Consider the following 13,521-nt stretch of genomic DNA (forward strand, 5'->3'; position numbering starts at 1 on the left):
TAGTTTTGAAATTAGTTCATGTTTGATTTTTTTAATTAGCATTCAGTAGTGATTTTTAGCGGCCGAGATCTAAACAATCCCTATATTGCGTCTGTTACAGTCCACTGTCAGTTGCATATTTTCACCTCGCCTTGGGGCTCGGAGAAGTAATGTACTGCATCGCACTCCTCCGATCGTAACTTCTTTCACGTCACATATAGGCTGATAGGCATAGTGTGTGTACGATAATGGAATGCAGATGGAGTAGACGTGCCTCTCGCACCAGTCAAGCACACTCAGCTCAGGCCGCGCAAGCTGCAAGCTGGACTCTGGACTGACCTCTTTAGAAAAGGTTTAATCACCTCTGTTAAGTATCTATCTATCTATAAAACACTATAAATTTGAGGAGTGTCCCATCGCGAATACTGTTCATCCGGGGCGCACAGACTCAGATCACTGTAGGGTCAGCAGTAACGAATCTCGATGAACAGTACCCGACCCGATAAGGAACAATACCAACTTTTTTTTTTCCCACCGTTCACTGCTGCCCGTGCGAACCGCGTGGTTCCCTGCTAGTTTCCTCTTATGTTTGTGTTAGAGCGCAGGCGTCATTGGCGAGTGACGTAGCGCATCCACTAAGGGGCCGTTCGGTTATTTCGGAACGGAGACAGGAAGCTGATGAATCTATAAAAGACTATAAATTTGAGGGTCCCATCGTGAATACTGTTCATCCGGCGCGCGCACAGTACCAACCTTTTTTCCCCGCGTTTACTGTTGCCCGCGCGAAGCGCGGGGTTACCTACTAGTTATTATATAAATTACACCATCATTCCAGTCAGGAATAATTCGAGGCCATGAATTCCAAACAACCGACCAAACCCGAGGACGTAGACGGAAAACGAAGCTTGTCAGATATCTGTTGGCACCCTCTTGCGCGTTGGTGTTTTGTTTGGGTTGGTTAATTCGTATATCTAGCGAAGAAATGCGTGAAAAATCATGCATCGGGACGGAAGTGGACTACCCTCAGCTGCACTGACGGTGATGCCTGTGATGGGGGATCGGAGTAGCGGAGCTCAGGACTGCAAAAGGAGTTGCCCACACGAGTCGGCAATAATGCTGCCAAACTGGTCACCAAGAGTTATTGCACAACACACACACAAGTTACAGAAGGAACGAACCCCTCGATCGCCGATCAACTACTCCATATTACCCCACCACCACCATGCCATGCGCATCCTACACAACATTACATACGGATCGAAAGGCTTCAGGAAACCGGCCGGCAGCCTAGCAGAAAGACACCAGGCCAGCTTACTAAGCAACAAGCACGTACCATCATGCGTCAGCCAGCAGCGTCGGCGGCGCCGGCAGCATCTCCACTGCCCCTCTTGCCGTTGTTGTCGCCGACGTTGCCGCCGCCGCCGCCGTCACTACCATCACCGCCAGGGTTCTTGGTGCTCCCTCCGCCGATTAAGTCTTTCACGATCTCTTTGATGATGCTGCCCCTCCGGATGTTGGGGTTGCCGTGGGGTTTCTTTCTCTGGCCGTCCATGGCGCCCAGCTCTCGCGCACGCACAGCTTGGAACTCTGGCGAGAGGCCTGCACCCCGATTTGGTTGTGACCGTGTGAGAGCGAGCTGCACAGGCGAGGTGCTATATATCCGCTATGTCATTTCTTGAACACAATGTATTTGTCTTTTGCACCTAGATAGAAGTATAATAAGGGGAAAAAACTTAAAAACACTGAGGAACCTCAGTAGACGACTAGTCGTCTAGTCTGTACCTCGATCACGGCTATCGCTTTCGTTCAAGTGGATACCTCATACCTGTCTGGTTTTATGCATTAGAAAGAGTGCAGGGCTATTGCTTATTGGCTGGCAGGTGCTGATGTCCAGTTCGTGACTCTCGTACTATAGTTCTGATCTAGAACATGAGCGTTGACTGACCGTCTGACCCAGTGACTCACATGCATGAGCGGAGCCTGGATTGGAACATAGCGGAGGGATCAGCAGGCAAAAGGTCACAGAAATCATGGGGTGTCGCTGCTAGACTATGTCCTTCACTCCTTCTTTTACAGAATTTAGGCCTTGTCTAGATTCTACCCAAAATCTAAATTTTTTCAAGATTCCCCGTTACATCAAATCTTGCGGCACGTGCAAGGAGCATTAAATGTAGGTAAAAAAAATAACTAATTGCACAATTTGCCCGTAATTGGCGAGATGAAAGTCTAAATAGTCCCAAATACAAACGAAAGTGCTACAGCAGCCAAAAGCCAAAATTTTTCACATCTAAACGAGGCCTTAAATAGGGAGATACAAGATGATCTTCTCACGTAGATTGAGAAAATCCCCGAACCCCTATTCCATCCATATAAGCGGCACCGTTGTCCACATGAAACTGAACCGAGCCTTAGACCTGTGCTTTGATATGAGACAAACGAGGGGATTTTTTTACGACATGCCAAACCCCCAACCTAGGGCTTCCCGCCACCGGGAGGCCACCAACTAAGCTATTGTTTAGTTGGCTCTTTTGCAGATTTACTCTCTGGGCCTGTTCGCTTCGCTGAAATAATAAGTTGAAATACTGTTTCGGTTGATTTATTGTGAGAGAAAAAATATTATTTTGATTGAAAAAATAAGCTAAAAATACAGATTATAAGAAAAACGTGAGATATAGAGGAAGCAGTGCGTTACCTGCCTGCCGATGGGCTCCTGGCCTCCTGCAGTCGTGCTTCTCTTGGAACGGGGCGACGGTGGCTGCGCCTAGTGGCGTGCCTCTTGGCGGTGGCCGGTGCCGGCCGGTGCACAGGCCACGGGGGCCTCTGCTGGATACAGCCCGTATATCGGACGACGTGTATCGTGCCGTGCCGCACGTTCTCTCGTCACGATGACGTAAGTTGTAAATTTCTGTTCTGTTTGTTTGGAGCTGAAAGTATGTTATTTGTCGTGATAAAAAAATAATATTCGTCGACGCTCGGCGGAGCGATGACGCACGTACGACGAGGCAGTGTGCTATAGCGGAGGGAGCATGGCTGCAGCGTCAGCATGTGACTCCAATGGCCGATGCATGCGCAGTCATGCAGATACAGGTGCATGCGTGCAGTCCAGAGAACAGGTTGGACAGACTCACAGTCAGTCAGTCACCGGGGCACGACGAGCTGTCTGCAGTCCCACGCTCCACCAAAGAAGAGAAAATGTAAAAGAAAAGGAAGGGCGCGTTTAGTTGGTCAGAATTTCGACGGGCAAAGTTTACATAGTACCAGATTCTCTACGATAGTATTTTGTTTGTATTTGATAATAATTATTTAATTGTTGATTAATTAGGTTTAAAATGTTCGTCTCGTAAAGTATAACTAAACTGTGCAATTAGTTTTTTATTTCGTTTACTTTTAGTATTCTATGTATGTATCGCAAGTTTAATGTGACGGAGAATTTTCTTTTTTCATAGTGCCAAAGTTGGGAACCGCGCGTTTAGATGCAAAAATTTTTAGATTTTGGCTACGGTAGCACTTTCGTTTGTATTTGGCAATTAGTGTCTAATTATGGACTAATTAGATTTGAAAGTTTCGTCTCGCGATTTCTCACCCAACTATGCAATTATTTTTTTTTTGTCTATATTTAGTACTTCATACATGTGGCGTAAGATTCGATGTGACGAATACCGCATAAAAAATTTTGAAAACTAAACAGACCCTAAACAAAGGCGAAAACACAAGCGCACAGGAAAGAAACATGGTCCTCGTCGTGTCACCCTCGTGGGGCCCGTAACTTGTACGGCGCACGTGGCCCTGGACGACTTGTTGACCCCAGGCTGTGACCGGCAGCTCTCTTCTATCTTCTTTGCTGGTGCGGTGTGTGGCCGGTGCCCATGTGGCCGTGGTGGTTTTGTTTGTGCTCGGACCGACTGACGCCCCCGTTTAGTTGCCAAAAATTTTTGCACAGTGTTCATCGCATTGAATCTTGCGACACATGTATGGAGTACTAAATGTAGACGAAAAAAACTAATTACACAGTTGGGTGAGAAATCGTGAAACGAAACTTTCAAAACTAATTTCAAACGGGGCCTGAAGTGGCATACTGGCATACCGCTCTGCGATCGCGTCGCCATCTCCCGGCTGGCTCACCGGTTCAATCATCCGCCGCCGTGCGCGGCCCTTGCGCTCCACCGGAACCGGAATGGTTGGGCACTGTTTCCGGTGCTTCCTGGGGGCTGAACCGCTGGATCAGGAGTGTGCTCTGCTCTGCTCTGCTCTTTTCTCCCTTGGATTGGATATGGATTGCCTCGTGACTCCGCTTGGATTCTGCCGCGCCGCCCCTCGGCTCGTCTCATGATGGCGGGTCACCACCCGGGCCTCGCCTTTGGGCTCGGAATCATGGGGGGACGGGGATCCGCAGCCGCAGGCATGTTCAAGTTCAATGAACATGTGCTTCGTTGACAGACGGACAGACGCCACCACCCGTCCACCCCGACGAGCCCGTGACCGGCAGGCATCTGCGCACGCCGAACTGCTGGCCAGAGGTTATTTTTCTTCGCTCTCAAAAAGTCACGAGGCGCCGGGCCGAGACCTGAGCCCTCCAACCTCGTAGGGGCCAAGTGGCAGATCAAGCGGCAGAGGCGCCACAGGACCTAAGAGTTATCTTCAAAAAATCATAACTTTTGCATACGAAGTGCATGGAGACGAAGTCTATATCGAAATTGTAGCGCTTAGTAAGATCAACAACTTTGTAGTTGGCATGTTTTTATAAAAAAATATTTAGAGTAGAAAAGGTTGTTTTAAAATTCTTAGCTTTTCAAATTCAAAATTTAGAAAATCCAAAGTCGTTTAGAATCTAAAATATTAATTTTATTATTTTATATAAATTTGAAATTTAAAATTTTCAAACGTCTACGAGATAGATCGTATCAATGTTCAAAGTCATTTGAAATTTCTAAACTTTGAATTTCGAAATCTAAGAAACTAAAATAAATATTTAGGACTCTGAATGACTTCAGATAAAAAAATTTGTATCAACTATAAAGCTATAGATCTTACTGATAACTATATCTTTTGTATATACAGTGTCAACATCTGAAGTCATTATACAATTTTAAATTTTTAGATTTAAAATCTATTAATTTAAAAGAAAGTTTTGACAATCTGAATAGTTTGAAATAGAAAACTTATCAACTACATGGCTGATGAAGATATCATTGAGCTCCAGTTTTGATATGAATTTTGTTTTCGTCCGACTTCATATGAAAAGTTATGAACTTTTAGATAACAATTATCGATTGTACTAGTAATAGTCGAGAGTATTTTTGTCACTTTTAACTTCTCTCTCCCATATACTCATAGATAACATTATTTAATGACCATAGTGTCTTGGAGTCAATTACAATAATAGAAAAGTGTCTTCTAGTAAAGACAACATTGAGTAGTGTCCATCAACAAATATCATCATTGAAGGGTGTCCTATAACAAATTGCCTACTTTCTCCGTCTCAAAATAGATGACGCTTTTGACTTTTAGGTATTATGTTTGACCATTTGTTTTATTCGATTTTTTTGCAAATGACAACATAAATAAGTCATTATAAAAGTTCTCTAATGATAAAATAAGTCATATCAAAAGAAATAATATTTATATAAAATTTTTGAATAAGACAAACAATCGAACGAGATGTTTCAAAGTAAAAAAATATCTTGTATTTTAGGACGGAGGGAGTATTCTTTGGTCTTTACTCTTTGTTAGCTCTACTTGCTTGCATCAGCAGCTGCCTATAATTAGTGACAACTTTACACTTGTGTTAGGGTAATACTGAATTATACACCCCCCCCCCCCACCCCACCCCACCCCACCCCAACACACACACACACCCGCGCGTCACTGCATGCAAACAAAGTTGTATGTCCAATTGCAACGTGAGCAAATTTGCTACTCTTGGTAAAAAGTTGAACGAAGCTGAGAATGCTTCATGGATCATGGTTACTCCCTCCACGAAAGATAATGGAGGGAGTATTAACGAAAACCCAGATAAATCATCACAACGAGTAAGAATCCACCACGTTTTCTAGCCAACCGGGGCTTGACACGTTCTGTTCGTTCCTCACCTCACCTCACCTCACCTTATAACCCACAAAAAGAAAAAAAGGGAATCCGATATTCAGACGAGCAAAAGCGCCGCACGCCACGAAAAAGAAAAGCAGAGTCGTTCGCAAAGGCGCAAGGGTGTGGATGACGAAGTCGCCAAATATGCCGTTGCTTCAGTCCGAGTCGGGCCGTGGGACCAAAAAGGCTCGCCACTTTTCTCGTCTAGTCGTCTTCGCCACCGAAGCCGCCGATGCCGTGTCGGGCCCAATCAGCAGGTGCTGTTTGCAGTGCAAGACTTCACCGTGAAGCACTGGCTGACTGGCACAACAGGAATGTGGAACATAGAACTATGCAGAGGTTGAGAGGTGCATAACCGCATAAAAGGAACAGGAAAACACACAGCCAAAGATGGTAAGATGATTCGAGAAAAAAAAAGATGGTAAGATGTATGCTTCGCTGCTCTACATTCTAGAGGTTTTGCGGTTGTCCAATGCCTGTGGTAAGGGAAGTATCGGTATCCCGTACGCGAACTTCTGAATGCACGCATCATGGTTCCCTAAGTATCCATACATGGTTTGGTTCGAGAAGACTACTAGACGAGAGCCTTTTCAAGTGGAAGAAATAGAGTACGCAACCACAATGCAGAACAGAGAGTACAAAGTACTCCATCTGATGCCGGAGCTGACACCGTTTTTCACCAAAAACTTCAGAATTCAGATTATCACCGTCCTGTCTGAATTCTGAACTACTCTATCCAAAAGCGTGTTCAGTGGTTATCCGATAGGCATGGACGGAGTATGTTTCAGATACGTATCGCAGGTATCTGAGAAGTACTAGCATCATCATAAACGAGCTTTCACAAGCCTCTTCGAATCATAGTTTCAGTTTCAGGTTCTCCCTTCAAGAGTAATGCTTGTTCAAGTGAAAAGAAACAGAGTACACAACCGTAATGCAGAGCAGAACAGAAATCCATCACCAGTACATCAAGTGAAACGTGAGAGATATGCATCGTGGCCTCGTGGGTAAGAAGGAACAACACTAAGAAGATTCATTAAACAACAAGAGTAATGCTTGTTCAAGTGAAAGAAACAGAGTACACAGCTGTGATGGCGGTGATGCAGAGCAGAACACAAATTCATCACCACTACATAATAAATAGTAATATCCACAAGACAGTGGTGACCTCAAAAGGAAAGAGCTTGTTTGCCCATGTACCAAGACACTGAAGTTACCGCTAAAGAACACAGACAAGAGCGTACATTACATAGGCACATAGCACTCCAGCAGAAGCCGGAGTTCAGAGACTCCATTCGATCTCAGAAAGCTTCCGAATTCAGATTAGTCACTGCCCTGTCTGAACTCCGAAACTCTGAATCCCATACAGCTTACCCGAAGTGCACACCCCACCCACCCGATCCCATCCCACCCCCGAAGACAGAAGACTCTCCTCAGGTTCAAGGACCGGCGCTGCAGGCTGCAGGCTGCAGCATTTCTCAACGGGGATCGTCGTAACGCAACCCCACATCTTGATTCTCCTATTCGTTAGCTTGTTAGTTTTAGTCGGGGCTTATAAGCCAGCCAACGTTGTTTTCCTCTCGCAACCAAACAACACCCGCCAGGCTTCAGCCCAGAAACCAACCACCGAACGGGCCGGTTATCTTGCCTCGCTCGAACCGCATCAGCCACCGGGGGAAACGCGGCGGTGGTTGCTGCCATCTTTGTTCTTGCCGCGGTGGCTGCTCCCATCTTTGTTCTTGCCGCCTTCCTTGCGCGCTGGTGCCTTGGGGACGATGCACCGGAATAGGCTCGCGAAGATGCGCGCTTTGATCTGCCCGCGCCGCGGTATGGTCCGCCTCGCCGGCTCTTGCTGCTGCCGCTGCCGCTCCATCGTCGCTGTGGGTGGCTTCTTGCTCAGGAAGGCACGGGAATTTGGGGATTGAAGAGCCGTGTGGCTGTGTTGTGTTGTGTCTGATGTCAGAGTGAGTGACGGGGGGCAGGCGGAGGCTTTGCCATTTTATAGGCAAAGCAGATGGGGCGCAGATGAGATGCAGAGGGGAATAGGGGATGCTGAGGGCTTGGGATTTGGGAGGAGTGGGGGCCGAGCTTCCTTGGGGAGCAAGGAGCCCCTCACTGAAGTTTGAAAACTTCTAGAATATCTCTGGGCTTGCTCCTCACTAGTAGTGCTAGAAATACACTGGGGCAAGACTCTCGGTCTGTTCGCTGGTTGGTTTCTGGGCTGGTTTGGACTGACTGGTGCTGATTTGTTGTGAGAGAAAAACACTGTTGGCTGACTGGTTTGGGCTGGCTGAAACCAACAAGCGAACAGGCTGTCTGTCTTGTACTCTACTGTTCAGTTCAAAAAGACTGTATCAATCTGTTCTGCATTGACAAGACTCCGCCTTGTGTGTAGTAGTCTGCTGCTTGGCCTCTGCTTGACAAAACTTCCACGTTATCTGGATGCACTGTCAAGCGACAGCTGTATAATGTGAAGAATAAATATTAATAAAAGTACTACCAATATGGGAATACTCAGCCACCTCTGCTGGTTACCAGCGACCAAATCAGATTTACAAGAACAATTTCAACCAGCCAGACTGGCGTTTCAGTGTTTCGGTAGAGTAGTCACAAAGCTGATCTGAAAAATGTTGGGATTACGACTGGCTAGATTCTGCGACCAGCAATCCAGCTGTCTTGCTACAGAAAATTATGCCCTTGTCTGGCTGTCCAATTGCTGCCGATGGTGATTGTACATGGTCTAAGCATTAATAAATATCTAGCAATGGGATTTGGTCTCCAGACAAGAACAAGAGAAGAAAATAGAGATTTATTACTACTGCTAGAATTATGCAGATCTGGTTCTTTGTTAGTCATGGACCTTACAAGTGCCCCAAAACCAGATATAAACTAAGACATCTGTAGATAATCTGTACAATATTGCACAGTCAATGAGCCACTACCCCTGTGACCCATCTATTCCGTTCACACAGGGGGAGAAAGTCTTGGTCATCAGCATGGACCAATTTTCTGTTTGCTACTGTCTGGAATCAAAGGCAATGCAAGAGCAACAAGAGCATGAGACAAAAATAATTATCACGGTAATAATTCATAAAAGCATTGTAAATTATATGTTCTTCACTGCTTTTAGTTGAAATGTAAACATTTTTTCATTAGTGAAGGACCGAAGATAACACAACCAACTCCAGATGCTCTAAACAGCCTGATATCTTAAGAATGCTAAAATTATGGTTCATAATTTTAGAACCGAACCAATCTCTTTTTATTAGACCGACACTGCAACAACCCACAAGAGTCAAAACTTGGAAACTGTTCAAGCCTGAAGGATGAGAAGTCTGAAGTTTGACTTGATCCAAAATGCTGCATATAAAGATGTAACGATCAAAGTCTTCAATATCATGTGAGAGCCCAGATATGTTATTTTAGACTTGCACTTCCTCTATATATTATATATTCAACAAGATGTTAAAGCACACCATCCTGATGCCCCCAACACAAGAGACATAAGCCAATTATTTAGGGCCTATGAAACAAGGTTAGTTATATAGCTTTACATCTAAGCAAGATTCCTGTCTGCCTAGGGCTTATTATTGTATGAAGACAATTTCTCTAAAAAAATTGTATGAAGAAAATGATCTGTCTTTTTTTACTTCAACTTTTCTGTAACAAGAAACATGATTCTCATGTGTACATCAGTTTCCAATTGATACTTTGCACACGTCCACTTGCCCAAATAGTCCCAACACTACAAACTACCATTCACTGTTAATACAGCTAATATTCGATGATCACACATTGCAGTTGCTGAGAAGTGAGAACATGCACAAAAGTTACATCAGGAGCATCAACATGTATTATGATTTATTGAATACCGACCAACATATTATTCTACTTGACCCAAATATTTCTTCGTTATAATGGAGGAAAACCTCCGGAATGGAATGGATGTGGGGTTATATACTACTTGATTGCAATTGAAGCAATACTACTATAGTTGGTGTAGTACACGTAAGAATGTACAATACAGACTTCCCATTTGAAATATTGATTTACAACTCACCTCCTAGCTGTCACTTCTGCAGTTACTTCGGAGTTGGGAGGAACAACTAGTGTATAGATTAGTAATGTCAAGACGATGATAATCGCCCCCACCAAGGTAAACTGGGGACTTGTCCACAGCATCAAGTTAGATCTTTCAGTTCTCTTGATTGGATCAACCTCTTCTGACAATGGATACTCGCTGCGCCGTGGGTTCCAGGTCACATACTTGTCTGTTGAGAAATCAGAAAAGAGGGTCCTCTTCCCTTTCTTCTTAAACGTAGCCCATGCCTTGTCCCAGTCAGTAGAGGTTTCACCTGACGAGTAAGAAAAGACATGGTTATTGCTACCTTCATAACAGTATCTAAAATAAACTAACTATGAACAGATATAAGTGCATTTTTTTTCTTGTTTATAAAGGAAGGCAGGAACGGTGCCATGCATCTTAATCAAAAAGGAAAGTGAGAAGTCTAAAAGTTACAGTGGGTCACATCAGAAGATCTAAACAACGATCAAAATCTATACAAAAGGTGTAATCTCCTAATGCTAACTTTCTTTGAGCATTATCCTCCCTGGTGAAGTAGTGGATGCTATCTGGTTGTCAGATTTGATTTTTGAAACACTTTATGGTTTGGTTTATTCCAACAGTTTCACAATGTGTAGACAACGATGCCACTCGCTTCCTTTCTCCTTTCCACTGGAACTAACACTAGAATCCACTACCACCACTTTTCTAGGAGACCTTTTGCAATTGCAGACTAGGGCTACAGCTAGCCATGTACATCCAGTTAATTTTTGTCCAAACATCCTGTGCAAAGGAACGATATAAAGTAATATCATTTGTGTTTTCGGGTTGTTGGAAGCAAAGTTTGCGAATTAGAACAGTGGTCCATCCTCTCCTTGCAAGCTATCTGTGGTTAGAATTTTGTTTTGCAGGAGAGACCCAGGTCATCTACTATTATTTTATTATATGCTTGCTGTACATAGGAATTGGTGTTGGCAATTTTTCAAGATACAGCAATATAATTAACCTTCTTTGCAGAACAAAGGGAAGGAAACCTGGACTGACTGATGAACTAAAAAAGTAACTGATTTCCTTTTTTCTGTTTTCCTTCAGGAGGGACTTGCAAATAACCTTTTTAAAATACTATTTTATCAATACATAAAACATTAGGATACTAGTTTGCTCTTCTATTGTTTCCCTTCCAGAAGAGAACAAAAGTGGCATTGCATGATACCTGTGTAGTGTGTTCTGCTAATGCATTTCCCCATTTATCCATTCTATGATCTTATAGCTTCGAGACTAACATTAAACCTATTAGGCTCTCGTTCGCAAAAAAAAAAAAAAAAAAAAAAAAAAAAAAAAAAAAAAAAAAAAAAAAAACTATTAGGCTCTGTTCAAATTGATATGGCTTTTCAAAAGCCTGTGTTTTCTTCTCTTAGATACAACAATTAGTTGAAAGAATTTTTTAAAGCTATCATGGCATAATCTTAACTGAATTAGCAAGGGTTCCTCTAACAAATTATATTCCATAGGCAGTACAACAACAAAATTCTGACCATAAGTGGTTCTCAGATCATGCATAACCTTGTATCATAATGTAGAACAAACTTTTCAAAAACAACTATAAGATGGAAATTCATAATTCATCACCTACTATCCACCATTGCAAATGTATGGATAAGCAACATCAAAGCCAAATATTGACTACTCAGAATCCAGTGATTAGTATCTTTTTGGCATAAATGGATTAGGTACACGAAAAATAAAGCAAATTTGAGTGTGGAAATCTCTAGAAGGCAGAAACACTGATTTCTCTTCTTTGAAGCCATCACAGTGCTGGAAAATTTGCATCGTGTCAACAACACATGGACTAAAAAATGGCTACAATTAGTCTGGACCTAACTACTAAGAGGCAAATGAATGCCAACACAAGGACAATCTACATAATTGGTGCATCGTTGATTTTTTTCTCTCATTAATACATTTGTTTACGTCGAACCCAAATGTATACACACGTTGGCTTAAGGTCGCAGACAACCGCCAAAACCAATGCCCTCTTGAAATTGATGGAAGCAAACATTCCAGCTCAAATCTTAGGCTCTTAGCACACAAAGCCCTTCCCGATCAAGTAAACAGATCACATCAACCTAGACGAGGAAAGCAGGCAGTTGCATCCTGAATTCCTGATGTGATGACTGGGCAATTTAAACCCGTACTGTATCTCACTTGAGTGGCCATACTCACGCATCAATCACAAACCCTGACTGACATCGGCACTAGTCAAGCAATCCACTGCAGCATTTTACCGAACACCTAACGGTGGCAGCAAGGAACTTGACAGCCAAAGCCATGAACCATCAGATCGCTTACCTTTGTCGCTGACGCTTTTGTCCGGGGAGCCTCGAGAGCAGCGAGGGACGAGCACGAGGGGAGTCCGTCGTGCCAAGAATCTCCCGGAACATAGCATATCCATGGCTGCCAAGATTCTATCAGCCTGGCAGGACTCCCGATCGGAGATTCTTTTTTCACTCATGTACTCCTGTTCCTTTCGCCGCGCGGATTCTTTTCCTCTTATCCCGGTTGCAGGGGAGGGAGACTGGTGGCGGTAGGCGGAGGCGGCGGCGTAGCAGGGGATCTGGAGACAGCGAGAGGAGCAGGTTGCGCACTTGCGCTTGCGTGAGCGAAAGGAGCGAGACGAGTCATACTGCGCACACTGCCGCAGCTCGCAGCATGTGGCTCTCATTGTACGAGAGAACCGTCCGTTACGCCTTGGGTAGCGCTAGTGCAGGGAAAACTGCAGTTCGTTATTTTTCAAATGGGAAATTGGGAAGGTAGGAAGCTGCGAAAGGCTGCTAAAATTTGGCAACATTATTTGTCTTGGTCGAAATTTCTTTGATCCACATCCATTCAGTAGCAGCATATCCTCATGTTAGAACCAACAACTTCTTAATTACTAACCATCCCCTTCCTGATTACACTCCTCAAACATTCTAATTTAATATAGGATCTTCCAAGCTCCGCGATTATTCTAATTTATCGGTGCCATTTAAAATTATAAGAGAACAAAAAAGCTATCAGCGTGTGCGGCTGCTCTAATAAACCGGCTTATGAGCCAACTTATCAGTGTCGGGGACCTAATACTCGAGTACTCAATAAGGTGGAACTAATAATCATCAAACGCTGACGCTTCCGAACAGGCGGGAGCGCGACTACACTCCTTGTCCATACAAACGAAGGTTGGCTGCACCTCGTCCGACCCCCAAGAGCTTGACTCTGCCTCGCCCGACCCTCGAGGGCTGGGTTTCGCCTCGCACGACGTCCGAGGGCTCGCTTCGCCTCGCCCGACGGCTGAGGGCTGGCTCCGCCACGCCCGACGGCTGAGGGTTGGCTCCGCCTCGCCCGACGTCTGAGGGCAG

The 13,521-nt window shown here is 44.3% G+C and overlaps 1 protein-coding gene across 2 annotated transcripts; it reads right to left on the reverse strand.

The window, feature by feature from the left end:
• Positions 1 to 7,942: 7,942 nt before the first annotated feature.
• Positions 7,943 to 12,855, reverse strand: LOC136500977 (uncharacterized). 2 transcript variants are annotated; one of them, XM_066496475.1, is made up of 3 exons: positions 12,476 to 12,855; positions 10,124 to 10,418; positions 7,943 to 9,086 (listed from the first exon to the last, which is right to left on the reverse strand). In XM_066496475.1, the coding sequence occupies exons 1-3, from the start codon at positions 12,846 to 12,848 to the stop codon at positions 9,080 to 9,082; spliced, it is 675 nt and encodes a 224-aa protein (XP_066352572.1). In that variant the 5' UTR covers positions 12,849 to 12,855; the 3' UTR covers positions 7,943 to 9,079. The 2 variants fall into 2 exon arrangements, with proteins under 2 accessions (XP_066352572.1, XP_066352565.1); XM_066496468.1 differs by lacking the exon at positions 7,943 to 9,086 and adding an exon at positions 9,093 to 9,423.
• Between the last annotated feature and the right edge of the window lie 666 nt (positions 12,856 to 13,521).

Source organism: Miscanthus floridulus, chromosome 1 (assembly GCF_019320115.1).
Source record: "Miscanthus floridulus cultivar M001 chromosome 1, ASM1932011v1, whole genome shotgun sequence".
NCBI lineage: Eukaryota > Viridiplantae > Streptophyta > Magnoliopsida > Poales > Poaceae > Miscanthus > Miscanthus floridulus.